This window comes from Aulonocara sp. 'chitande type north' Nkhata Bay, linkage group LG14 (assembly GCF_057382095.1).
Source record: "Aulonocara sp. 'chitande type north' Nkhata Bay isolate Kocher_YH1m ecotype deep benthic linkage group LG14, A_spYH_male_GT1.1, whole genome shotgun sequence".
Taxonomy (NCBI): domain Eukaryota; kingdom Metazoa; phylum Chordata; class Actinopteri; order Cichliformes; family Cichlidae; genus Aulonocara; species Aulonocara sp. 'chitande type north' Nkhata Bay.
The window spans coordinates 31,373,914-31,399,604 of NC_141357.1; the positions used below are offsets into that span (position 1 = coordinate 31,373,914).

At 38.9% G+C, this 25,691-nt stretch overlaps 2 protein-coding genes across 2 annotated transcripts; both read left to right on the forward strand.

The window, feature by feature from the left end:
- The first annotated feature begins 27 nt into the window (after positions 1-27).
- Positions 28-14,272, forward strand: brca2 (BRCA2 DNA repair associated). The gene is made up of 27 exons (XM_086262062.1): positions 28-180; positions 485-571; positions 764-997; positions 1,173-1,236; positions 1,540-1,592; positions 1,694-1,722; positions 1,842-1,953; positions 2,038-2,093; positions 2,382-2,472; positions 2,588-3,172; positions 3,291-8,708; positions 9,015-9,113; positions 9,203-9,272; positions 9,364-9,824; positions 9,897-10,087; positions 10,202-10,389; positions 10,493-10,663; positions 10,981-11,353; positions 11,439-11,594; positions 11,673-11,820; positions 11,902-12,014; positions 12,095-12,290; positions 12,398-12,564; positions 12,667-12,805; positions 12,898-13,154; positions 13,368-13,511; positions 13,630-14,272. Exons 2-27 carry the CDS (start codon positions 517-519, stop codon positions 13,981-13,983), a joined length of 9,924 nt encoding a protein of 3,307 aa, XP_086118188.1. The 5' UTR covers positions 28-180; positions 485-516; the 3' UTR covers positions 13,984-14,272.
- A 958-nt stretch (positions 14,273-15,230) lies between these two features.
- On the forward strand, positions 15,231-22,549 carry n4bp2l2 (NEDD4 binding protein 2-like 2). The gene is made up of 6 exons (XM_086262063.1): positions 15,231-15,324; positions 16,716-17,767; positions 17,861-17,985; positions 18,561-18,649; positions 18,764-18,840; positions 18,939-22,549. The coding sequence occupies exons 2-6, from the start codon at positions 16,716-16,718 to the stop codon at positions 19,111-19,113; spliced, it is 1,518 nt and encodes a 505-aa protein (XP_086118189.1). The 5' UTR covers positions 15,231-15,324; the 3' UTR covers positions 19,114-22,549.
- Positions 22,550-25,691: the final 3,142 nt, after the last annotated feature.

Below are 25,691 nucleotides of genomic sequence, written 5' to 3' on the forward strand. Positions count from 1 at the left end.
CTTGAGTTCCGGTGCGCGACGCGCGAGGTTTGTTTTTGTCGCGTGAACGTGCTAGCTAGCAGGCCGAGTTTTTCTTGGCTATCCCCTTTGCATCGTATTTTTAGTTTTATTGTGTCTTTACATCATTATATTACGAGATATATCGCGACATGAAAGTGCACACTCTTGAACGTCGTCATGGTAAGTCTGAAAAACGTTAAATTCACTTTTTGTGGGCTCCCCCAAATTTGACAACGATAGGCTGTCAGTGTAAAATAAAATGTTTCTCCGTAAAGTTTTTTTGCTTATCTAAAACAAACGTAAGCTAACGTTACTCATTGTTGCCCAAACAGTTTCGCTGTCACGGTAGTTTTTAGGTAATGTAGTTGAATACCGGCTACGTTGTAGTGTGACTGCCCTAGTAAATGTACACCACAACTTTGTTCTGAAACTCGGGAAACCTTTCTGCTTTTTCATTCAAGTTATGTTACATTCACATTCTCAGGTATCAAGCTGTAGTACAGTGCAGTCAGTGGAATGGATTTGCCCTTAAAAAACATGTACGAGACATTCAAAGATGAAATCTGGAAAGGTAGGAAAACCTATGCAACATCAAAAAGCTGTGATTTTGGTCATCGGTACTTTTTAATCAGACGCCCGCAAAAACAGTTGTATTCTGAATATTATAAGTAGAAATGCATTGTACAGATTTACCTTTTCCCTCTAAATCGGTTTGTGGCTTGTCGACTTAATGATGAGTTCTTACCCATTATGAACATTTTAGAACTGGGACCACTGGATCACAACTGGTTTGACATACTGACTGCTCAAACGTCAGCGAATGAGGGTAGCGGCTCTGATCAAGATGAGCTCTGTGCCAATCAGGAGGGACATTTTAAAACCCCTTTAGACAAAACTGCAGTAGACAGTCAGCTGTTTTCTACTCCTAAAGTTTTCAGACACAGTCGAATTGTGTTACCTGAAATTGTGGATGAGCAGTCGTTCTCTACTACACAAGGTAATTCATTCAGATTGTTACTTATTTATACTGTAAATCTCCAACATGTTATTTAAACACTTGCTAAATAAAAATATAGGTTTCTGTTTTGATTTAATTGCAATCAAGAAGCTGCTGTAACCTACTTATTCTTAGATTAAATCTAAAAATATTGTTTCTCTGTGATACTTCTTAGAAAATGATACATTGCCATGGATGGAAACACAAAGTCCATATGTGTTTCGGATCTCAAAAAAGGGGTGAGTGCAACAATGAATTATCAGTGTTTAAATTCAGAGTTGCTATATATACTGCCATTTTTGTGAATGGTATGGGGGGGTTTGTTTTGTTTTTTAAGTGATTAAATAATTTTAAGTAGTTGTGTAATTAAATCACAACAGGAACAACAATAACTGATTTTAATAAAGCATACTGAAAAACTGCCTTATTTTGTGGGGGGGGTTGGGAGGGAGCTATTTTCATGATAATTTTACAACAACAGCTTGGCTTTTTATGTTTTTTCAGCTATTGGCTGTTTTTAATGTATGTTTTGACTTTTTTAGGGTTCCTGATACAGAATATGAGGAAATCCAACCTCAGAATCAGGACAATTTTGGTGAGGTTAAATATAATCTTAGTCTCATTTACATGAATTGCATACAGAAGCCAAGACTTAATCATCACTGCTTAATTTGCTTACTTCTACCATATTTACAGATCCACTTGATACCCCGCATAAATCTCCAGTACGTATAGCATATCCAATGATTAATATTTTTCTGATAGTATTTGAATGTAGAAGAGTGAATAAAATTAAATGTACCTATCTTTGTTTTTGTTTTGATTTTTGTTTTTAATGATACAGATGAGCTATGCCAAGCATATTTCTGAAAGTCTTGGTGCACAGATTAACCCTGATATTTCATGGACCAGTTCTTTGAATACACCACCCCCTGTTCCATCTACCCTGATTTTGTGTAAGTCAATAGCAGACTCGCTCATTTTAAACAACTGAAAAGGTTATATGTTCATTAATTTTTTGTCTCCTTTTAATCTTGCAGCTAAAGTTGATGAGAGTCCCTGTCCAGTGAGTGTTTCTGCAGACAAAAGTGTTGTTGTGAGTACTCAGTCCAGCACAAATATACAGCAAACCTATCTTTATCTATTATTTTGATGAATATCACTCAATGTTGAATTTCTGGTCCTGCTGTATTCACATTCTTTAAATGGATATTCTGAAATTGTAACATGTTAAGAATGGTTGAATTTATGATTTTATGTGTTACTAGAAATCAGAATCAGAAATTGTTCTTATTGTATTACTCTTTTTGACATATTACAAGCAAAGAGGTGCAACATTTCAGATTTCTGCTGACAAAGTGTTTTGTCCTCTTACCTTTTCCAGTTTGTACGGAAGCTTTTCCCTTCTCTTTCAAATCCTTCCAGAATTGTGGTAGCACCACCTAAAAATGATAATATAACTACTGATAACCACGGTACTGACTTCTCTTTTTTTAGTATCACATTAACTGAAATGGTGAATATTTGTGAACTAACTATGGCTCCCAACAATTTTGGCTGACATGCTGATTGTTGCTCTGTCATCAACAGATGCTGTTTTGCCTGAAGTTGTTTCCTCCCAGACTTTATTAATGCAGAATGAGGGTATTTGGCAACAGATACTACGGGGTGCTAATGGAGATGGCAAAATGGCCAGTGCTCCTGATGAATTTCAAAATGCTTCATCCACTTTCCTCGCCAACAGTAGTTCAGCACTGAGAAAAGTGAAACCTGACAGAATCAGACGGAAGCAATTCAAATTAAGTGAACATGACTGCAGCTCTACAGATATCTCAAAAACAAACCAGTGTAATGAAGAGCACAAAGCTGATGAAGAACATAGCACCGTTCCATCATCCCCACCGGCAAAAAATGGAAGCACTGGAATCAGCCAATGGTCTCCATTGAATTTATCTGAAATTCCCCCTTGTACTGCAGAAAATAATATTTTAACAGAACTGCAGCCTGACTTTGATTCTAGACAGCTTGTCAGGCCACCTATAAAAATCACAGACACTGGATTAATTAGGAAAAAAAGAAAATTTATTTACACTGTTGAGACTTTGAAGCCAAAAGTTAAAGAAAATGAAACTAACTTTCAGAAGATGAACACATCATCAGTAATTCCAGATACTGGTAACATATTTAATTATTAAAAATATATGTATATTTTTCTGTTAAAATAGAAGTGTTTTTTTTTTGTTTTCTATAATGACTGAAAACTTTTGTTTTTTATCACCATGCTTTCTTTTAGGACCAGAACTGAGTAGTAAGCAGTCACAAGATGCCCCAGATGAAGCAAGCTGCTGCAGTAATGAGAAGAATGCAGAAGAAAAATGTACTTTGGAAAATTTGCCTTCATCTGTGCAAGAAAAAGTCCAGGATCTTGACATGTCACAGCTTCACAAAGATTTTGCACAAGACTTCAGCCAAATTTCAGACTCTGGTAGACCGACTAAAGGAGTTGCAGAAGATCAAGACCACTTCTCACCTTCAGCCTGTCTGTTGGCCATGAAAAAAGCTAAGCATCAAACAATTCAAGCAAGCCTTCACCATGACTATAACAGCATCAGTAACACAGGACATACGTCTACCACTAATCAAAATTATTCCACCAATGAAGGCACCATAAGTGACAGTGGTTTCCAGTCTGCTGTTGCAGATATCACTCACACTGCTTCTTCTTGTATTGTTCCTTTCTCAGAGAACACTGGATCAAAAACTGATATTCACAGGACTACTCCTTTTCCATCTACGCAGAGAGGAAATGAAAAATCCCAGCTCCTGGAAAGACAGACTATAGATGGCGAAAGAGAAGGTCAGTTGGACAAGGAGAGCACAGTATCACAACTGCCAAGCAGTCTAAAAGGAACTGATGATGGCCTTAACTGCATTCCACAAAATGGTGAGGTTCGTGGCAGACTGCTAGAGAAGACAAACATTTCTCTTCCACCCGCTCATGCATCAGGATTCAAAACGGCTTCAAATAAAGGTATACAAATTTCCTTGGCCAACCTGGAGAAGGCAAGGCATCTCTTTGAAGAAAGAGATGGCGATCAGCCCACCAAATGCAACAGTGCCACGAAACTTAAAAATAGCCAGAGCAATGGATCCATGACAAGCACAGTTTCTGTATCAAATCAGCAACCTTCTGTAAGTGCAATATTTGAGGGTGGCAGCTGCCACTTAACAGCTTCACAAAAAGCTGATGTGACAGAACTGTGCACTCTCTTGGAAGAAGCAGATAGCCAGTTTGAATTTACACAGTTCAGAGGTGCAGAAGTAAAACAGCCTTTTCAAGAAAAAGCCTGCTTTCTAGAGAAGACTGACAAAGACCTTGATCCTGATTTTCTTGCAGGCATAGATTTTGATGACAGCTTTAGTTCAGATGCTGAAAAGCACTTGGCAATAACTGCCATGCCTGACAAAATGACCTGTGTGGTAGATGAAAAAGCAAATGGTGGGACATCAAACATCACTGATAAATCCACCGGTGTATCAGTGTCGAGTTCTGTAAAAAGAGAAAATATCTCTGCTGGAGAGGTGCTTTCCTCTTCAGAAGACATTCCTGGAAGAAATAATTGGCTTATATCAAAGAAGCAAAAAAGTCTTAACAGAGCTGAGCACGGTGACGCAAGCAAGATGGAGAAACCGAATCCTTTAATGCTTGGTGTTACCTTTAAGACTGCAGGAGGGAATGCTTTAAGAGTTTCAAAAACATGTCTAAGCAAAGCTAGAGCTTTATTTGCTGATTTAGAAATTAATGTGTCAGATCTGAATATATCACACAAACAGGCTGCTGAGACTGATGCAAAAACCAAAAAGATGTGCAATGTAGATTCTGAAACGGCCACAGCTGATTTCAAGTTCACTCTCAAAGACGACTGCCACGTTGAAGAGAAAACTTGGAGTTGTTTTTCCAACACCAAACAGCCTGTCTCTGCATTGAAACAGGCCAGAGACATGCAAGATAAAGATACTACGAAAAGTTTTGAAAACTGCAAAATGGATGCCATTACCATTTCTGAGGAACATGCCATTGTAGACACAGAGTTTGAGAATGTAAACACTGGACTAAGTAGGCCACATCCTGATGATATAGAAATGGAACGTGTTGGTTGTAACACTGTGCTGGAATTTAAAAATCCAGTTTCTTTCCATGAAAACTCATTTTCCACTTCAAAGCTTCTACCATGCCCAGCATTAAAGAGTATTGATTCCTCTGCCATCAGTGAATTGAGCAGTGGTGATGGATTCTGTACAGCCAGTGGGAGGAAAGTATCCGTGTCAGCTGATGCAATGAAAAAGGCTAAATGTCTTCTGAATGACACTTATTCACTTGAAGACACAAGCAAAAAAATAAGCCAAAAAGAAAATGTTTTAAGAGCAGCACAGTTCACTGCTCAAAATAAAGAATCTATTCCTAAAACAAGTGGATTTGACACAGCCACTGGGAAAGGAGTTTCAATTTCATCCACAGCTCACAAGAAAGCAAAATGCCCGTTGAGTGAATCTGATACAGTGTATCATAAAATCAATGCAAAACCATCACATTACAAGATTCCAGTATATGGCCCACCACCCAGCAATGTAGGATTTCTTGCAGCCAGTGGAAAGAAAATAGCATTTTCCTCCAAGGCCCTTCAGAAGGCCAAAGCACTTTTCAGTGACATCAGTTTCAGTGCAGACAGCCCAGCTGGTCCTTACCCAAAGAACGGTGACAAGAAAAATGACAATTGTGAACATCCAGACAAAATGCAGAGTGGTTTGACCGCAGAGGGAGAAAACGTCCATGTCTCAGAGAAGCAAATTTTAAAGGACTTTGAAGATTCTGTTTTAACAAACGCTATGCAAGAGAGAGTAGACTGTGATATAGATGTTAACAATGGTGAAAATATTATGCATACAAGTGGAAGTGGCAGTGACTTAGGAATTAGACCAGATCAAGGGATGACTTCAAACATTTCTGTAGAGTCTGCAAATAAACAAGTGAAACAAAAAGACAGTTTGCCACTACAAAGTGGTGGATTTGGTCCAGTAAATGGAAAGGGAGTTTCCATTTCATCTGAAGCCCTTAAGAGAGCAACATCCCTGTTGGAGCAATGTGATGAAGAGAACACTAAAATCAATGTTAATCAGTCACATTTGAAGACTTCAGTTTACAGCCCACTCCCCACAAGTGGTGGATTTCATGCAGCCAGTGGAAAGGCTTTGACACTTTCATCCGAAGCCCTTCAGAAGGCTCTTTTCAGTGATATCATTTCCAGTACAGAGAGTCCAGTTGTTCCACACACACAGAGTATAAAAATTTTTGTAAAGTCTGGAAGTGGATGCACTGAAGACAAAAACAAACAGCTAAAAAAAAAAGAAGCCAGTTTCCCACTACAAAGTGGTGGGTTTCAGACAGCGAGCGGAAAAGGACTTGCTATTTCATCTGAAGCCCTCAAGAAAGCAAAATCCCTGTTGGGTGAATTTGATGAATTGGGTGATAGAAGTGGAAAGCCATCATGTTCAAAGACTCCAGTCCCAGAGAATGGTAGATTTCTTGCAGCCAGTGGAAAACCTGTGGCACTTTCATCTGAGGCCCTTCAGAAGGCTAAAACTCTCTTCAGTGATATAATTTCCAGTGCAGAGAGCCCACATGCAAAGAACAGTGACAGAAACCATGACAATTGTGAACCTATGGCAAAAATGCAGAGCGGTTTCAAAACTGCAGGCGGAAAAAAGGTTCATGTATCACAGAAAGATCTTTTGAATGCAAAACATCTTTTGAAGGTCTTAGATGATTCTGTTTTAACAAAAGCAATGCAAATGGCAGAAGACTGTGATATGGATGTTAGCAATGGCATTTCAGCAAAACACAAAAGTATAGCACCTATGGTTGGAACAGGGAGTGATGAGAAAAACCTTCCAGAAACCAGACTACAGCAAAAGGCGACTTTGGGCTTTTCTGTAGAGTCTGAGAAAAGATACACTGAGGACAAAGACAAACAAGCGGAACAAAAAAATGACACTTTGTTGCTACAAACAGCGAGTGGAAAAGGAGTTACCATTGCATCTGAAGCTCTAAGGAAAGCAAGATCTCTGTTGGGTGAATGTAATGAAATGGAGGATAAAATTGGTATAAACCCTTCATGTTCCAAGATTCCAGTTCATGACTCACTTCCTCAGAATGGTGGATTTCGTGCTGCAAGTGGAAAGCCTGTAGCATTTTCCTCTGAGGCCCTTCAGAGGGCGAAAGCTCTCTTTGGTGATATAAGTATCAGTGCAGAGATTCCACATGCAAAGAATAGTCACAAGAAATATGACTACGGTGAAAACACACAGAAAATGCAATGTAGCTCCAAAACTGTAGGAGGAGAAAAAGTTAATGTTTCAGAGCAAAACCTTCTGAAAGCAAAACATCTTTTGAAGGAAGCTGATGACTCTGTTTCAAAAAAGGCAATGCAAGTGGAAGATGGTTTTACTAAAGATTGCAATATGGATATTAACTATGGAATTTCAGTAAAACATAATACATTGTCTATCAGTGACATTTCTAAGGACTCAGGAAATGGATGTACTGAAGTCACAAATGAACACATGAAACAAAAAAACACTTGGCCCCAACAAAGTGTTGGATTTCAGACAGCAAGTGGAAAAGGAGTCGCTGTTTCATCTAAAGCTCTGAAGAGAGCCAAAACCCTTCTAAGTGAATGTGAAGGAGTTGAGGATAAAATCAGTATAACAGCACCACGGGGCAAGATTTCGGCTCATGGTCCACCATTCAGGAGTAGTGGTTTTCTTGCAGCCAGTGGTAAGCCTGTTGCACTTTCATCAGAGGCCATGCAGAAGGCGAAAGCTCTTTTCAGTGATATTAGTCAGAGCAGAGACACCCCAGCTGTTGCACACACAAGAAAGAACGATAAGAAAATTGATGCTCACAATCGAGAGGAAACACATTGTGGTTTCAGCACTGCAGGGGGAGTTAAAGTCCAAGTGTCCAAAAAAAGTCTTTTGAAAGCAACCAGTCTTTTCAAAGAATTTGATGATGGGGAATGTCATGATTCCCTATTATTTTCAACAAGCCCACAAGACGATCCTATGCCAAATCTGTCAAAAGTAGAAGATGTGGAAGGACCTTCAGGTTCAAACCTCACAACAGCCTCTGACAAGTACATGTCTACCAAGGGAACTGCCTCTCTTGTAGTTGAATCCGTGCCCTCCTTGCAAGAGTCTGACCTAAAAGTTGAAAATTTAAGAGGACATGGTTGTACGTCTGTCAATAACAAGGCAGCTAAAGATGCATTTAAGTTTCAGGAAGACACCATAACACCATCTGGGGCAGGCACTCTGCATGATTGCCCTGAAGAGGAAATGCAGTGTCTGCTGGACTATGAAATAAATGAGGAGAGCAGCACCAAGGAGTCTAAAGTTTTAAAACCAAATGAGTCTTCAGTTCTTAACTTTCAGTCACTTAACCTTACTGGTTGCACAGAGACCCAGCAAAAATTTCTTGCCCAGGAAGCTCTGGACTGTACTAAAGCTTTGCTAGAAGATGAAGGTCTGGCTGAACACAATCTCTTCATGACTTTAGAAAATATGCCACTACAACATAACACAAGTGCCAATGGGTGTGAAGAGAGTGAAAAGAGAAGAGGGAAAAGATCAGTGGAAGACACAGAAATGAATGGTAGGTACCTGCATTGCTACTCAGAGTTTAAGTGTAATATTTTTATTGAAACTGCTGCTATTTTCAAAACTTATTTAATTAATTTATTGATGTTTTTCAAGCAAATTGCATTAATACATTTCTTGCAATTTAGGATTAAGCTGTATTGCTTACTATTTGGAATTTTCTTTTTTTTTTTTTTTTTAGAAAAGTTAAATGATACTTTATGACATGAAACCATTGTTTTCAGATGAGTAAACATGCCTGATCATAATTAACTTTAAGCCACAGCTCTGCTTTGAGAATAATAGCCTTCTAACTATTTAGGTCAGCCTCCCCTAAAAAGACGGTTACTGGAAGAGTTTGACAGGAGTCTCGTGGATCCAAAAGCTTCAACTCTCTACCCAGTCAAAAGTTGTTCCAATGGTAAATTGTTAGCACTATGGCACGTTTTCTGAGAACTGTTTATTTTGTGTTATTCATTAAATAACTATTTGTATTTATCCCTAAATAAGGTTTAATGAAGGACAGGGGAGTTTTTAAATACAGCACCTCCCTTTATCCAAACATTACTCGGCCGCACAGGTATGTTCCTGTTGAAGCACCATGTTTTCAAACAGGTTAACAAAGTTATAAGCTTTTTCTGATATGTCCTTTCTTTTCTTTTCTGCAACAGTGGAAAAACCTATGTGGAAACTAGATTCCAAAAGACACAAATACAGAACTCAATGACAGGAGACCCCAGGAGCAAATCGGCACATTACAAGACATCAGCATTTGTTCCTCCATTTGTCAGAAATGCAAAGACAGAAACCCATAAGACTATGGTGCTCAAGGATAGCATAAGAATACCTTCAGCCTTTGTTCCTCCATTCAAAAAACAAAGAACTATTGTTGAAGAGAGTTCCTGTAAAGCGCATGAGGGGGAAGACAAACACCAAAAACCGTTTGTAATGTCATCTAACAGCAAGTGTTTTGTGCCGCCCACTAAAAAAACACAAGGCGCTGCGGATGGAACTGCTGTGGCTGCAGCTCGAAGTGACGATATGAATAATCAAAGCTTACCTGTTGACTTCAGGTCTGTCAGTGCTGTTGGAGAGACATCAGGTGTAGATGGCACATGTTCAAGAAGACAAGGTGCAGTAAACAGTTTGAGGTACATCAGTGTAAAAGTTTCTTTGTGACAGTTTAAAAAAAATCCGTTTGCAGATGTATATCAGAATCTTCAGAACACTGAGCTGGCACAGGATATACAAGACATGAGGCTCAGGAAGAAGAAGCGCCAGAACATTCGACCTCTTCCAGGGAGCTTGTATCTTAAAAAAACATCAGGAGTACCTAGGATCCCACTAAAAGCTGCAGTGAATGGAAAGATCCCAGGAAGATACACCCCAAAAAAGGCAAGGCTGTAACTGTCACTGGGTTTTTTAGCATTTTTAAGCATACTTTGATTTGTTTGTTTTGGTGTTAAACACAGACTGTGAGACACAAATGTACTTGTTTTTATTTTTCAGCTTTATGGATATGGAGTCCAAAAATATGTTTCCGATATCACTAGTGAGAATGCAGAATCTTTCCGCTTCAGCCTGCTGCAGTTCATCAAACTGGAAGCCTTTACAGATGAAGGTGGAGTTCAGCTTGCTGATGGAGGATGGCTGGTCCCCAGCAATGATGGGACTGCGGGGAAAGAAGAGTTTTATAGGTATTACTGAATCACACTTTGTGTTAAATGAATTGGAGTAATCAGGTTTAGCAATAAAATATAAGCTTAATATACTAAATATCTCGTCCTTATATGCCCACAGAGCTTTATGTGACACCCCGGGTGTGGATCCTAAATTGATCAGTGAAGCATGGGTGTACAATCACTACAGATGGATTGTGTGGAAGCAGGCCTCTATGGAAAAATCTTTTCCAGAAATAGTGGGCAGCCGGTGTCTCACACCCGAGCAGATTCTCCTCCAACTTAAGTACAGGTATGTGCAACTAAAGCTTGCTCAGATATTTATGCAGTTGTAGGTCACTTTTTAATTTGCATATCTTGTTGACAAATAAGTGTTGTTATGCTTTTCTAACTGCCATTTTGTACGGTATTTTAAAGGCAAAATAAATGTTGAAAATATAGACTTTGCAGTGAATTACACTTTTAGCTAATTATGCTGAATACAATGGGATAATGTTAAATGTGGGATACAAATGTTGGCATCTACCTAGCAAAATAGCTGCTTGGTAATTATTGACTCAATTTAATGTATTCATTGATTTTTTCTAAAACATATTCTGTTTATGTCAGATATGATGTAGAGGTGGACCACAGCCGCAGGCCAGCTCTGAGAAAGATCATGGAAAAGGATGACACGGCAGCCAAAACCCTGGTTCTCTGTGTTTGCGATATCATCTCCAGGGGTCACTCCCCAAAAACACAGAGTCACAATGACACCAAAACCCCTCACAGTGCAGATGCAAAGGTTGAAACTTCAGCTGCACTCATTTGGCTGACAGATGGTTGGTATGCCATTAAAGCTCAGCTGGATGAACCTTTGACTGCAATGGTTCACAAAGGTCGACTGACTGTCGGGGGCAAGTTGATCATCCATGGGGCTCAGCTGGTCGGATCACAAGATGCTTGCTCCCCTCTGGAGGCGCCTGAATCTCTGATGTTAAAGGTAGTCCAAGACAGAGACCACAACTTTTATCTCTACACAACACAACCAGAAAAGAAGGTGTCTTACTTCCGCTTCATGTGTTTAGATCTGTGCCAATAGCTGCAGACCTGCACGATGGGATGCTAAGCTAGGATTTCACAAGGATCCTCGGCCATTCCTCCTTCCAATCTCCTGTTTGTATAGCAATGGAGGTCCAGTAGGATCTGTTGACATTGTTGTACTGAGAAGCTATCCCATGCAGGTGTGCACTGATATATAATCACTGTTAGTCAGATTTGGGTTTTATCCTTTTTAACTCTGTCTAATATGTATTTCTCAGTGGATGGAGAGGAAGCCAGATGGCAGTGTTGTATTCCGTTCTTCACGTGCAGAAGAGAAGGAGGCGAGACGATACAACAGTCACAAACAAAAAGCAATGGAAATCTTATTTGCCAAGATTCAATCTGAATTTGAAAATGAAGAAAAGGGTAAGGATCAGGTTTACAACAAGTTGAACAAGCTGCTACAGTCTGAAATTCGATAAGTTTTTTATAAGCTTTTATCTTTAGGGAGTATCAAACCACAGCGGCGAAGAAAAACAATCAGTCATCAAGAAATTGCAAATCTGCAGGATGGAGAAGAGCTGTATGAAGCAGTGGGAGATGATCCGGCTTACCTTGAGGTAGTAAAACATTTGCTTTACAGATTGTTGGCCTAATTTCAGCTGTGAAGGGTTTTAGTATATTATTTTTCCCCTCTTAGGCTCATTTGAGTGCACACCAGTTGGAGGCCCTTCATACCTACAGACGCTCTCTGATGGAGAAGAAGCAGGCTGAACTGCAGGATCGATATCACCGTGCTCTGGAAGCAGAGGAGAATGAAATGAACTGCCCCAAACGAGAGGTTACACCCGTGTGGAGACTCTGCATTGCCGACTCCATGGAGCAACCCGGCAGGGGTGTGTCTTCATTTGTCTTCTTGTTTGACTCTTTTTTTTTTTTTATAATTACTGTAACTTGCGAACTACGTTGTGCTAACTTTTTTTTGTTTTAATCTTGGTTTCAGTTTACCAGCTGAATCTTTGGCGACCTTCCTCAGATCTACAGTCTTTACTAAAGGAAGGCTGTCGATTCAAAGTCTATAACCTCACCACTTCAGATGGAAAGAAACGTAGCTGTATCGAACCTGTTCAGCTCACTGGGACAAAGAAAACACAATTTCAAGAGCTACAGGTACTGTAGGAAACAAACTCCCTTTAGCACATGTGAATTTTTTTTTTTTTACCGTTTATAAATTAAACATGTCATTGAAACTTTTGTAATGTTTCCATTCAGGCATCACATGAATGGTTGTCAACATACTTCCAACCAAGAGTTTGCACAAATTTTTTGAATCTTCAAAATCCAGATTTTGAGCCACTGTGTGGAGAAATTGATCTAGCAGGATATGTCATCAATGTTGTAGATGGAAAGGGTAGGTGTTTTTTTGTTTTTTGTTTTATCACTTGCTTTTCTTACAACTGCTCGCATCAAGTTAGCTGAAAAGTCGTCTTCTTTTGAACACAGGTTCATCTCCTGCATTTTATTTGGCTGATGAGAAACTGAATTTTGTGAAAGTTCGCTGTTTCAGCAGCTTGTCTCAGACTGGTCTAGAAGACGTGTTAAAACCACGCGTCATATTGGCTCTGAGCAACCTCCAGCTCAGAGGTCAGTCAATGCATCCCACGCCTGTTGTGTATGCTGGAGATCTGACAAGTTTTTCTACAAATCCTAAAGAGGTTCATCTACAGGAATCTTTCAGCCAGCTTAAAACTCTGGTCCAGGTAAGATGCTAAAATCAAAACCTTAAAAGCTGCTGATATTCTTCAGAAACTGCTCTCTCACAGCAAAAGTGCTAATCTCCTCAGTACTAAAAATTGTTTTGTAGAAAATGTAATAAAGTAGTGTACTAACATATTTTTTTTCCTTGTTTATCTTCATCTCAGACTTATTTGAATGCAATAAAATGTTAACATTTTCATCACTTTTCTTTTCAGTGTCAGGAGAACTTCTTTGTAACTGCTGAAGAGAAGCTTTCAGAATTAGTCAGATCAAATGGCCGTAGCTACAGCTCCTCTCCAGCTCTCCAAAGACAAACACCAGCTTCTCTAACAGACAGAAGACAAGACATAAAGTCAAGTGTGAGTTTAACTTCATGCTGTGGTATCTGGTGTTTTTCAGTATATCTGTTATAACATAATGTCATCTAGTAATATATCAGTTCTAAGCCCATCATCTTGATTGTGTCTTTTTATACAGGTGATTTCTCAGAAGCCAGGCAGAAACCTTGGATCCGTCACACCTGTCAGCAGGAAGTCTCCTACACCAACATCTTCAGCAGAAAAAGATCCCAAAAGCCTGAAAAGAAGGAGAGCACTGGACTATCTGTCTCGTATCCCGTCTCCGCCACCTCTTTCCCATCTGGGCTCAGTGGCTTCTCCATGTGTAAATAAGACATTCAACCCACCTCGGAGGTCTGTGACACCAAGCACTTTAAAAACTGTACAGACACCATCTCACAAACCCGCTGACTCACTAGGGGAGGATGAATGGGTGAATGATGAGGAACTGGCTATGATTGATACCCAGGCACTGCGTGTTAATTTAATCTAGATACATACCACTGTGTGATGACAAACACGCTACAGCTTTTCAATTGACTGAATGTAGATGTTAAGGTTCTGTGTGTATATAACACATTTTTTTAGGGTTTTTTGTAGACTTGTTGGCCTCATAAAATGGGGAAAGTAAATATTGAAATCATGTCACTTCACAATGTTTTACAATTTTATACTTGTTTCTGTGAGGTTCCTGCATTCAGTGTTAAATAAATTCAGAATTTTATTCTAGCAGTTTTGGTCTGTGGGTCTGTTTTTGCATTTAAAGACAAACACCTTCAGGGTTGAGAAACTGGTTGATTCTTGTAGTAATGTATTGTTGTTTGGGGGGTTTACATCCTTACTGCCTTCTTAGGAATTAAGAAGGGAAGTAGCAGCTACTTGCTGTTAATGAACTGTACTTGATTAATTGATCGTCAACAAGTTTGAGCATCTATATAAAAGTACAGCTCGGGTTTGCCAAATTGCATCTGAAATAATCACATAATATAGTTTGGTTGCATTCATTTATACAAGCATAACTTCAATGAACTGAAACAATGTAAAGAAGATATGAGAGGCTGATAAAGTCATACAGAAAAATGATTCCTCTAGACTACAAATGAGCAAATTCCTTTAGTCATTTTACTAAAGGTGGGAACAACTAATTAAGGGTTATTAATCAAGGTAAGATTTGTCAGTTATGTCAAACTGACAAATATTGATTTATTTTTGGAAGCTTTAAAAAAGGTTTATAGGTACAAGAATACAGTATAACTTAAAGAAATTCACCATATAAAAAAGTTTGTAATAACCACTTTGAGTGATCTTGATTCAAAGCGTTAAGTATTTCACCATTTTGCTACACCACTAGTGATTAGTTTGTGGAGATGTCACAAGTATATCGATTTGATTTAGCTGTTTTCGCTTAACTGTAATGCTGACTTGGACTTTTTTTTTTTTCTTTTTTTTAAAATTCTGGTCTCTTTTTTTAAATTTAGGTATTTTCAATATAAAGATGTCAGGAAGCAGTTTATAATGCAGTCCAGGGCAGTGAATAGCAACTGCTCACATACGCTATAGAAACGCAGGCATTATAAAATACAGCGGGACTCGGTGAAGTAGTTACTGCTCTTTGTATAAAGTAGCTACTGCTCTTTGTACCCATTTTTGTCACTACCCCGTCGCCTTTCAGTCCCGCTGGTGTCGCTCACGCAACGAGTGGCCAGGATGCCTGCCATTAATAAGAGAATAGAAGAAGAAAGTCACTTCCGTAAACACAAGGCAAGTGCGATTTTGAATCTGCACACCGGTTAATGTGGGTTTCCCCTGAATTTATGCATCCCCAGTATGAACGGTAGGCAACCGTGAATATCGTCCGTTACTCTATTATTTTACGTTTACGTAGTGAACAATTTTGTTTATTTATTTATTTATTTTTCTTGTTTTCTGTGCAACTCGTGTTGTGGCACGTTAGCCAAAGGTTAATGGTTGGCAGAAGACATGGTTTCGATTTTAGCTGATTAATCTACGGTGTGTTTAATCATGTGCACTTGTATTTACATATAAACCCAGCCCAAAAAGCAAGCCAAATGTTTTTGGTGGATGTATATATTTTGTGACATGGGTTATTGACAAAAAGTCTTATACCGTTGGAAAGTCTGTTTATTTCCCTTTACATTTGTAAGGAAAATGAAAAACTCGCCAAATCTTTTCTGCCAATGTCAAGGGTCTTATTCTGCTATTGACTCTTAGTTTGAGCTTCTGGCACCCCATGTGTTGACAATCACGTGCCTTATTGGTGCCTGATTATCAGCACCTGTGAGCATGGGCTCTAATGAGATTTCTCCTATCGCAGTTGGATCATAGAGACAGACTGTGGATAAGATGCAGGGAACTTTATGCTGATTGGATAGCGTAACAGCTTTTGGTGGAAACAGTGTGATGATATGGAGTATCATCTCCATCACTGTAAAAACAAGGCTTGTCATCATTGGAGGCAATTTTAGTGCAGAAAGATCCCCACAGTCTGGAACTAACCTTTATTCTCCACGATCACAACACTCACCCTGACAGAGCGGGGTTTATCAAAGTCCCATTGAATATTTTTGGGATCAGCTTAGGCTTTGTGGGCGTTTGTGCCAGAATGACCAACACAACCACATTGGCTGACTTGTGACAAATGCTGGTTGACAAATGGGATGGCATCCCACAGCAGTGTGTGACCAAGCTGTTGACCAGCATGAAAAGGAGATGGCAGGCTCCTGTTTGTTTAATTAATAAATTATTAAATTGGCAAAATGCTTTCTTTCTTCAGACTTTAATCATCACACTCCAGTAAATAACACCAAACAAGAGACAGAAGCAGAATAAGATGTGTGGCTGGCATCAGCAGAGAAGATTTTTCATGGGTGCAACCCACATATTCAACTCTTCTGCTCAACCCAGAAATGCATTTTCCTTACAAATGCGGCACCATTTCAGGTCAAATAAACAAGCTTTCCACAAGCATAACTCTTTTTTTTTCTTTTTTTTTTTTTGCCAAAAAGCGTTGTTACAAAGAAATAATCAACCAAACATTTTCTTACTTTTTCTGCTACGTTTATAAATTGGCATAGCAGCACTGAAAAATCTATAAGATAAAATAAATAAAGCAAAATAATAAGAATAGGAATAAAATGCAGTATTATTATGTAGTATTTTTGTGGTGTTTCAATGTTGTAAGTATTCTAATCTGTTTTCATCCAGATGTCTCAGCCTGAATTATGTTGTACAACCTCTGATGCCATAGAAACATCTTGTGTGAGTGAGGATAAAGAAGCTTGTAAAGATGACTCTGCTGACACAAACAGTAAGTGTGTGGGCACTGACGGTGGCGCTCCAGACAGCAGTGTCAGGGACCGCGTGTTAAGGGAGGTAGGATTCACCAGCTCTGCCTTCATCGGTCCAGCATTTCCTCCACAAACAACTGCAGCCGAGTCTGTCATTGAAGACTCGCTGAGTGAGTTTTACAAAGAGCTTGAGAAGATCAATACCCCTGATGGTGCTAATGGTAACCCAGGGAAACAAGATGCAGCTTTTGATCAGCCACTTGTACCTACTAAATTACCCACCAGCAACAAAACTCAGGATGTTCCTGAGGAGAAAATTGCTAACATGAGGGACTTTGAAGAAACAGATGGCTCCCAAAAAAGCAATGGAAGAAAACAGCCAGCATGGCCTCACTGGTATCAAAATGAGCCATACAATCCCAGGAGGCAGAGGCCAGGCCCGGAGCTGAGCTCTCCCCAGTGGCGTCATCCACAACCACTGGACAGGCCACCACACCTGAGATTTCAGAGGCCACCATTCCCTCACCAACCACCACCGTATGCATTCCCAAATCTACAAAACCCACCACCACATGTGAACCCTACCTTTCAACATCCAAGCATGGCAAACCGCTTTCAAGAGGAGCTGCGGTTTCCACCTTTTTATAGATTCCCACCTCCAAATGTTTCCAGACACCACTCTCAGGGATTTTATGGAGGTCCTCAACATCAGTTTGACAGGGATGTGCATGGCTCCAGCTATGATGGACACTCAGCTAATGAAAATGTCAGGTGGCCTAGAGATAGAAGTGAAGAGCTCTCTCAGTTAAATGAAGATTATGACAGGCTCCAGAGATGTGATTCAGAAAATGAACCTTGGGAGCGACAGCACTACTATCAGCCGCGTGACGATACACATGCAAGCCATTCAGCCCTGGTGCTGATCTTGATGCGGGGATTGCCAGGATCTGGGAAATCCACACGTGCCAGGTAAATCTGTGTGTAATCTTAATTTAATTTCGATCTATTTATTCTTATCTTATAGCTTAAAAACAGCAGTTTGACACCGATTGTTTCCCACAGGGAGCTGCTCTCCACTGGCCCCAGTGGGATCATTTTGAGCACAGATGATTACTTTGCACACAAAGATGGCTACCACTATGATCCTAGTCTTCTTGGAGCAGCACATGAGTGGAATCAGAGAAGAGGTATTGACTCATTACAATTTCAGTCATTTAATACGAGTAAAGCAACCACAGTGCCTCTGTACTGTAGTGGTTTACATATTCATCTGACAAAAAGCAAGATCCCCCGGTCTATAGAGTATTTTAAATGAATCAGCCACAACATTAACACACTTAAAAAAGAGCCTAAGGCATTTACACGGTCTCCTAAACATCTTGGTAACCAAAAGGATTCACTGTTAACTTTAATGGTGCCTGATATCACAGGAGACCCCTGGAAGTCCCTAATTGGTTAGTGTTGTTTTTGTGTGGGTTGGCCTACACAATTTTCAGACAGGTGGTTTTAATGTTGTGCTAATGTGCGAGTGTGTTTATTTGAAGAGATGTTTCAGTGGCCTAGCTATCCAGCATTTAAAACAGAAATGTTAAATAGGTGACTTTTTCACTGATAATGTGTGAGCAACATGGGGGCGAAAAGTGATTGTCGAAAAAAAAAAAATAAAATTAAATGGAACATAAAACAAATTAAACATTTTGGTTTAAAAACAGTTTTAATTTTCTTGCCAGAACTTGTCAGAATCTTTTCTTAATCTTCTCAGCTAGAAGTGCTCTTCATGATGGCCGGTCTCCCATTATTATTGATAATACAAACATTCAAGCCTGGGAAATGAAGCCATATGTCAAAATGGTAAGTGGCCATACTAAATATTTATTATTATTGTTGTTGTTGTTGTTTTTATTATTAGTTAATATTTCATACCACTTTCACTAATCCTTCGAATTCCTCCAACTCCTGCATCAGGCTTTGGAGAGCGGATACAAAGTTGACTTTTGTGAACCGGACACCAGGTGGAAATATGATCCTTACGAGCTGGAGAAGTATGATTTCTGACTCATGATATTAAAATGCTGTTAGACATAGTTTAGACTTCACATTCTAACATTATCCTCTTTTTTTCTTTTTCTTTTACCTCCAGGAGGAACAAACACGGTGTTCCTCAGGAGAAGATCGCGCAGATGATGGACCGTTTTTCTATTCCCATATCCATAGACATTGTCATGAATTCAGAAGAACCGTTTCATGTGAACCAGAGACGTCAACCAGAGCAGCCACAAATGATGAGGAAAAAGCCAAATTTACATAATTTCTAAGACAATTTAACAGCTTCGTAATTTACCTTGTATGACCATTTTTAGAGTAAATATTGTGATTTTTATAATTTGTACCTGTTTTTAATATATTACTTTGTATACTGTAATTTTTTTCTAAGAAAAGAGAAAAAATATTTTTCTGAGGAAATTAAAATTGCAATTTAGTATGTAATAACAGATTTTTACAGTATGCGTATTCTTCACATTACAGAACAACAGTGAAAACCAGGAGTTTGCCCTGTTTTAAATTTATTTTTTTACTCATTTACAAGTTGTTCCAATTTTTGGTGAGCTTGATCAGTGATTTATCATCTTGGTTGTTGTTCTCTTTCTTTCTTTCTTTCTTTCTTTTTTTTTTTTTTTAGCTAGAAATTGTTTCTTCCTGCGACATAACCAATAGGCAGATTTTCAGTGCCAAAATAGCCAAATATAAACATTGATATGAATTTTCTTTTTTAGTTTGTTACACTGGTGTTAGTGTTGTTCTTACATAATTAAAACATTGCTGGTCCAGGATCAGTGTTGCAACTGACCAGTCCTGTTGTCTGGGTATTTAGTTAGCATTAGCCAAGAAGCTAGCTAATGCTATTAAAAACGGTCACAAGTAAACCAATATGAGTAGCTAAATTTGGCTAACAACAAAAATAGCTTGATAATATATTGTTATATAGCATACATTAATAAAGGAAACACTTGAAGTGCTTTCTATTTGTTCCAGAAGAGAGTTTTACATAAGCAAATGTTGATGCAGGAACAACACCAACATGGGAATATCACACACATTGTGTGTCTGTGTGTATAAAGAAATTTAGTCGATTCAAGTATACCCTCTGATTTTATTAGTTTGCAGAACCACCTTTAGCAGCAGTAACTGAAGTCGCAGAATTTCAGCCAAGCTTTAACCGTGAGACAGTTGACCGCACAGCTCACTCTAGAATACTTTGGTATACAGAGGAGTTTTTTGTAAACTCAATGACTGCAAGATGCCGAGGTCCTGTGGCTTCCAAATGAACTAACTCACCCCTCTGCCACTGTGCTTGACAGCCGGTGTGAGGTGTTTGCTGATATGCTGTGTTGGATGTTCATCAGTAGCGGCTCTATAATATCTGCATTTTTGTCATACTTTATGTCTCCAGACGTCATTGCCCCAGAAGTCCTGTGGTTTTTCAGATGCAACTTTGCAAATCTAAGCTGTGTTGCCATATTTTTAGAGAGATGAATGTTTTTTCAAATAATATCAAATAAGCCATACGTGTTCAGTCTTTTTATATTATACTACCATGAACTTTAATATTTAACCTGCTAACTGGGGCCTGAAGAGGCTGAGATTGAGCTTTTTTGGAGACTGCAGACTGCCAAACTGCTTTTATTGAGGTGGTCACACTTACTGATTGGTCAGTTAATTAAGTGCATTGAAGCAGCAGCACCTGGCTGCTAAATGCCCTCTTATTTCCTATCAAAGCAGTAAATATGTACTTAGTTTTTCACAGGACTACACACCGTCCTGTGAAAAACAACTAAACTATACAGTAACTTCCATGTGATGCATTTTTTCTGTTTTAATGTCTTTGTGAAAACTATTTAATGCTTTTTTTAGGGTAAATATTTTATGGCAGCTAGTAGAACAGTTTCCTAGCAGAAGCGCTTAAGGATTAACAAAACAGACTGATTCTGATGTCTTTGAGTTAAAGTGTTGGTGCATAATGTTTGAAACCAATTGAAATTTTCTAATTTGAACAGAATTTTTCTTCTGTTCATAGTGGTTATTAGGAAATCCTTTCCTAAGCTGTGCTGAGTCCAAGTGATCTAAAAAAGTGTGCCTGAAGCTAAAATGAGTGTCCAAAAAGTCAGAGTTAAACAAATCAACCTGATAAAAATTTAGTGTTTCTTGTATAAAACAGATTCTTTGTGTTTCTTTGTTTGGGTGCATGAAAGGATGAAAAAGAACCTCATCTTGGCTCCTGGTAAACTTTTAAAAACATGTTTTTTTTTAAACAAAGGCCTGTAAATTGTAATCAGCATACCGGTAAACAAAAACTAACCCTGTCAGTGTGCAAATGGACAATATTGTTTCTGTCTTCTGGCAGACTCAAAATTGGTGATCCTGCATTTTGTGTGCTCATTTGTGAAAGCGAAGCAGTAATAGGTGTGCCTCCAGTTAAAAACTGTTGCGTCTTTGTAAACACAATATGCCTCACGGACAGTTTTCCAAAGAAGAATAACCCATCTACAGCTGCTGCAGCCAATTACTGTAGGGAAACGTTGAGTAGAGACCCTATTACTGTAGAAACTCTGATATAGCGCTAAACACCAAGTGTGGAGAGGTCTTTGTCTGATAGCATTCAGTGTTCATTACTGTGTGTCTCACAGGAAATCACATTTCACCCCACTGTTCCTGCTGGTGCTCATTAATGCGGCACAGAGGTGATGTTTTGTTGACTCTTTTCCCCCAATCGTTGTTGTGTGGGGAACCAGAAAGTTTTTTCTACACCACAGACTATATAGTTAAATGTGTGTCTGCGGTGTTATACTGGTTGAAAATTTTGTTTTTAAGAAAATTAGGTCGTGTTTTTGGAACTGGGACTAACATGGGACAAGTTGGTATTTGTCTTTGGGATCTTAATGTGACAGATCTGGGTTAACTTTCCTGTTTCTCTGCTTCACATTTTGCTGCACTGTTGTATGCTTAAGAACAGCATACTGATAATTGGATTCACATAAACTGAGATTTAACCCAAATGCAGTATGTGTTGGTTTGAGTTAGAGAAAGGGATCAGTGAAGGGTGAAGAAAATACCAGTGAATGAGAGTGGGCAAAGGATTATTGTCCAGAATGAAATGCCACTGTGAGGTCACACTTTTTACCAAATATTAACTTAATAATAGGAATCCACGTGACTGGTTTCACTGGTCGTAGTTTTAATTCTCTTGAAGGCAGTGTTTCCAACTGATGCTCTTCCAGTCTTAAAAATATGTGTTTAGGGTTAGTTATTTGTTTTTTAGACTGCAGTATTCAGCGTACTGCTGTCTGCAGCTTCCTATCTTTTCTGTAGAGGGTTTTTAATGCTACACCAACTTTTTACATTTTATACATTTTAGTGTTACAAATTTTCCACAAAAAAAAAATAATGCAGGTTGATGTGATATGTAAGATATGCAATAATCTCTCTGTTTCAGTGTTTGTGGAAGTTTTAAGACTGAATCTAAGTCTTGCACAAGCTTGCTTTTTGATTTTTGTAAATGATTGCCTTATTTGTTTAAAGGGTTATTCTGCACGGAACTACAAAAAAAAGTCAAGGCTAAACTGTGAAAATAAATGGTAGGAAGGAAACCCATAAATTTGATTTAACTGGTAAATAAAAACTTATTGAATCTTAAAATATAGAGCTGGCCTCAAGTATGTTCAGTATTTAAAAAGGCTAAGCCGTCCTGTGAGTCTCCCTAAGATATAATCTGACCTTGAGTCAAGAGAATCAATGAAGAGGCCCTTTAAAGGGGATTTCTCATGGATTTGCTTTCTGTCTTTTGATGTGAGTGCAGCCCTGTCTGCAGTGAAGAGTTAGGCTAAATGGTCAAAAACTGCTATTAGATTTTCTTGCAAAATGGGTGCCGGGGGCAGAAGAACAAGATGAAAAGGCTTTAATGAGTAACTCAAGTCAATAACAAAGAAGAGAAACCGTTTTAAATTTAATCTAGACTTCACTTTTTAAAGAGAAATTACACCCTCCAAAAACATTTTCTATAAAATTAAAGGCCCTTTGGTTCCACCCTTGTTAGAATAATAATGCAAACAAGCTTGAATTAGTTATTAAAAGTCTTATCAGACCAGGAAACAGTAGACAACTGTATGTTGTCACAATTCGGCTCAAAATGAAGGCCTCACATAGATGATGTTTGTTATTTTAATTAAAGTAATAAAACCAAAAATAGTATGCTTGATTGTCAGCTAATTAATATGTACGCAACGTCTCGGTGAACTGTAAATGAATGAGTGACTGTATGCATGCAAAAATAAAAAGGAAAACCTGAGATGCTCTGTCTGTCAGTAAGCCAGCATGGGGGAGAGCAGCAGAGAAGAGCCCCTGAGAGGTTTCGACAGCCCTGCTTTATAGTGCAACCCTAACTAGGTCAGCTTCACCCACCTGTTACCTAGAAGAGAGGCAAAGACAGCCAAGAAGGAAAAAAGCTGGTCTTGTGGCTGTCACTGTAACAGAATAAGACCTTTGAACTTTTAAATCACAAACATCAGTGCTGAGCAGCACAGCTGTCGACTCCCTTATCTTTAATGTAAAAGCTTTGACCTTTGTAATCCTGGAGCTGTTTAACAAGTAGGACCTCGATGAAGCTCGTGTCTGAATGCTGATATGGAGAGGGTTATAGGAAACAGTCCATTTCCAAAGAAAAACACGATTATTCTGATGTCATAAAATCTTGTTTTGAAGGAGGATTGTTTCAGCAGCTGTCTAAAGAGGACCACATTGCAGAGGCAGGGAACTACATGGCGTTTTTATGATTTCTATTGACATTTCTATTTCATGGTCCATTATAATGGGGCGGAAAAAAGCACTGAAGACTTTGCAGTGCATTGTTCGTTCTGTAGGGGCAGCCTTTCAGTCACTGACCTTCTCCAGGCACACTTAGAAATGATCGTTCTATAAATAGCAGGGATAAGAAGTTATTATGACTGTATTGGTGGCTGGATTTAGCAACTCCAACAAACCCTTATCCAATGGAGTTACAGACCACTGCTGATATTTCTCATGCAACAGCACTGGCCAGCAGTATTTAAAAACTACCTTAGAATGTACAGAAGATCACTGTAACACAATTTGCCACTCAATTACAGGAAGTCAGGAAACAGGAAAACTCATAATTTGAGCAGGAGTTACCACACCCACACTTCCTCCTGGCACCACAAAGTCACAGTCTTTAGTTAACAACAACCAGTTAATAAATACAGCAGCAAGTGTTTTGGTGATACAGTCTGTAGGGAGCAGGCTTGGACTAAAAGGTGCCGGCTTAAATCAATGAAAGGCAAATACTATGAGATAATGTCTGTCCCTGGGAAATATTTTCTGCTGCAGAAAAGTAGAAATCTGCGTGCTGAGGACTCATAAGTGTCCTTGATATATAACCATTATGAAGGATGCCGTCTGTCTCCTAACTGAATTCATGATTTAACAGAGTGTTTGAAGAGACTAAAAGTAATTACTGTTGTTTAACAGCTGCTAAACCTCTGCTGAGGGGACATCTGCGTTTCTACTTATTTTCATTAGCCGCCAGTTTAAATGTGTTTGTACTGTGTACTTCTCGGGTGCGGAGGTGCGCGTCATTTTAATGTGAGAAAGCCTGCAGCAGAATGGAGCAAAAGTGTGCTTTGAATGATGATGATGTAGGCAGCTGTGATGCGTGCTCTGTGCTCCCTAAATGGCAGTGATGAACCATAAATACGTTTCTGCTCTTAAGCATCTCAGGAACAAAAATGGCAGATGAATTCACAGCTGACATGGGAAGCAGAGGACAAGGAAAAGTGGATGTGACAGGCTAATGTGCACTAATTATTACCAGAGTAGAAAACACATTAAGTGGCTTAATGGTGTGGAACTAAAAGCTGTTTAATTTTTTTTATTTAGTTTTTAATATATGCAGTTCTTGTGTTATTATAACCTTAGTACCATATCATTGCAAGTGGAAGGTCAGGATGAACAGGATCCTGTAGCTCACCCTTTGTACTTGGTGCTAATGAGAGTAAGTGCTATTTACAAAGCAATAAAAAATGGGGCGATCATATCTCATTGAGGAGCCTGTAATAGTAATTAATTAGCAATTAATACCAACATGTAGGTGAAACTGTAAAAAACATCTTATGGATTACTGTCAGTTTCTACTTTAATTGAATGAATTTGGGGGGGGGGGGGGGGGTGTCAGTTTTTATTGCAGCCTTGGGATGAAGTCAGGGACTTTGTAAAAGTTAAAAGCCATTAAGGGAAATGGGAAACGGGTGAAGCATAAAATGAAGGACCTCATGTTCTACCTGTCACGTTGTTTATTGTGGTTGTCACGTGAGGCTCATAGCCAATGACAGCCATGCTCTGCAACCGCACAGGGTGTCATCTTTTTACACGCTGAAAACCCATCAGTTGTGTCAAGTTATATACAAGAAGAGCGGATGCTGCATGGCGTGGTTTTCAAAATAAAGGCGCAAGGGTGTGTCTTTTGTTATAGAAATCAGTAGTGGGCTGAATAGTGAAAATACATGAACATCCAATGACTGGACAAGGAGTAGGATCTTTTATATACATATCATTACACAAGTACAATTTTGATGGTTTTAGTTCTGCCTAAAATTATTTCTAAAAGTTGGTATTAGTCTATCAAAGTCAAATGAAGGAGCATTGCATCATCTATAATACAGAGGTACAAAATCAAGCTTAATTTCCATCAAACAGCTGGGAGATGGGAATGTTTGAGCAGATGAATTATTGTTCCCATAATTAATTATTCAAGAGTTGGTGTAGCCATGTGGCATTGTTTCTGTTGTATAGATACTGACTAATTGGTTTGGGCATCTGACACGAG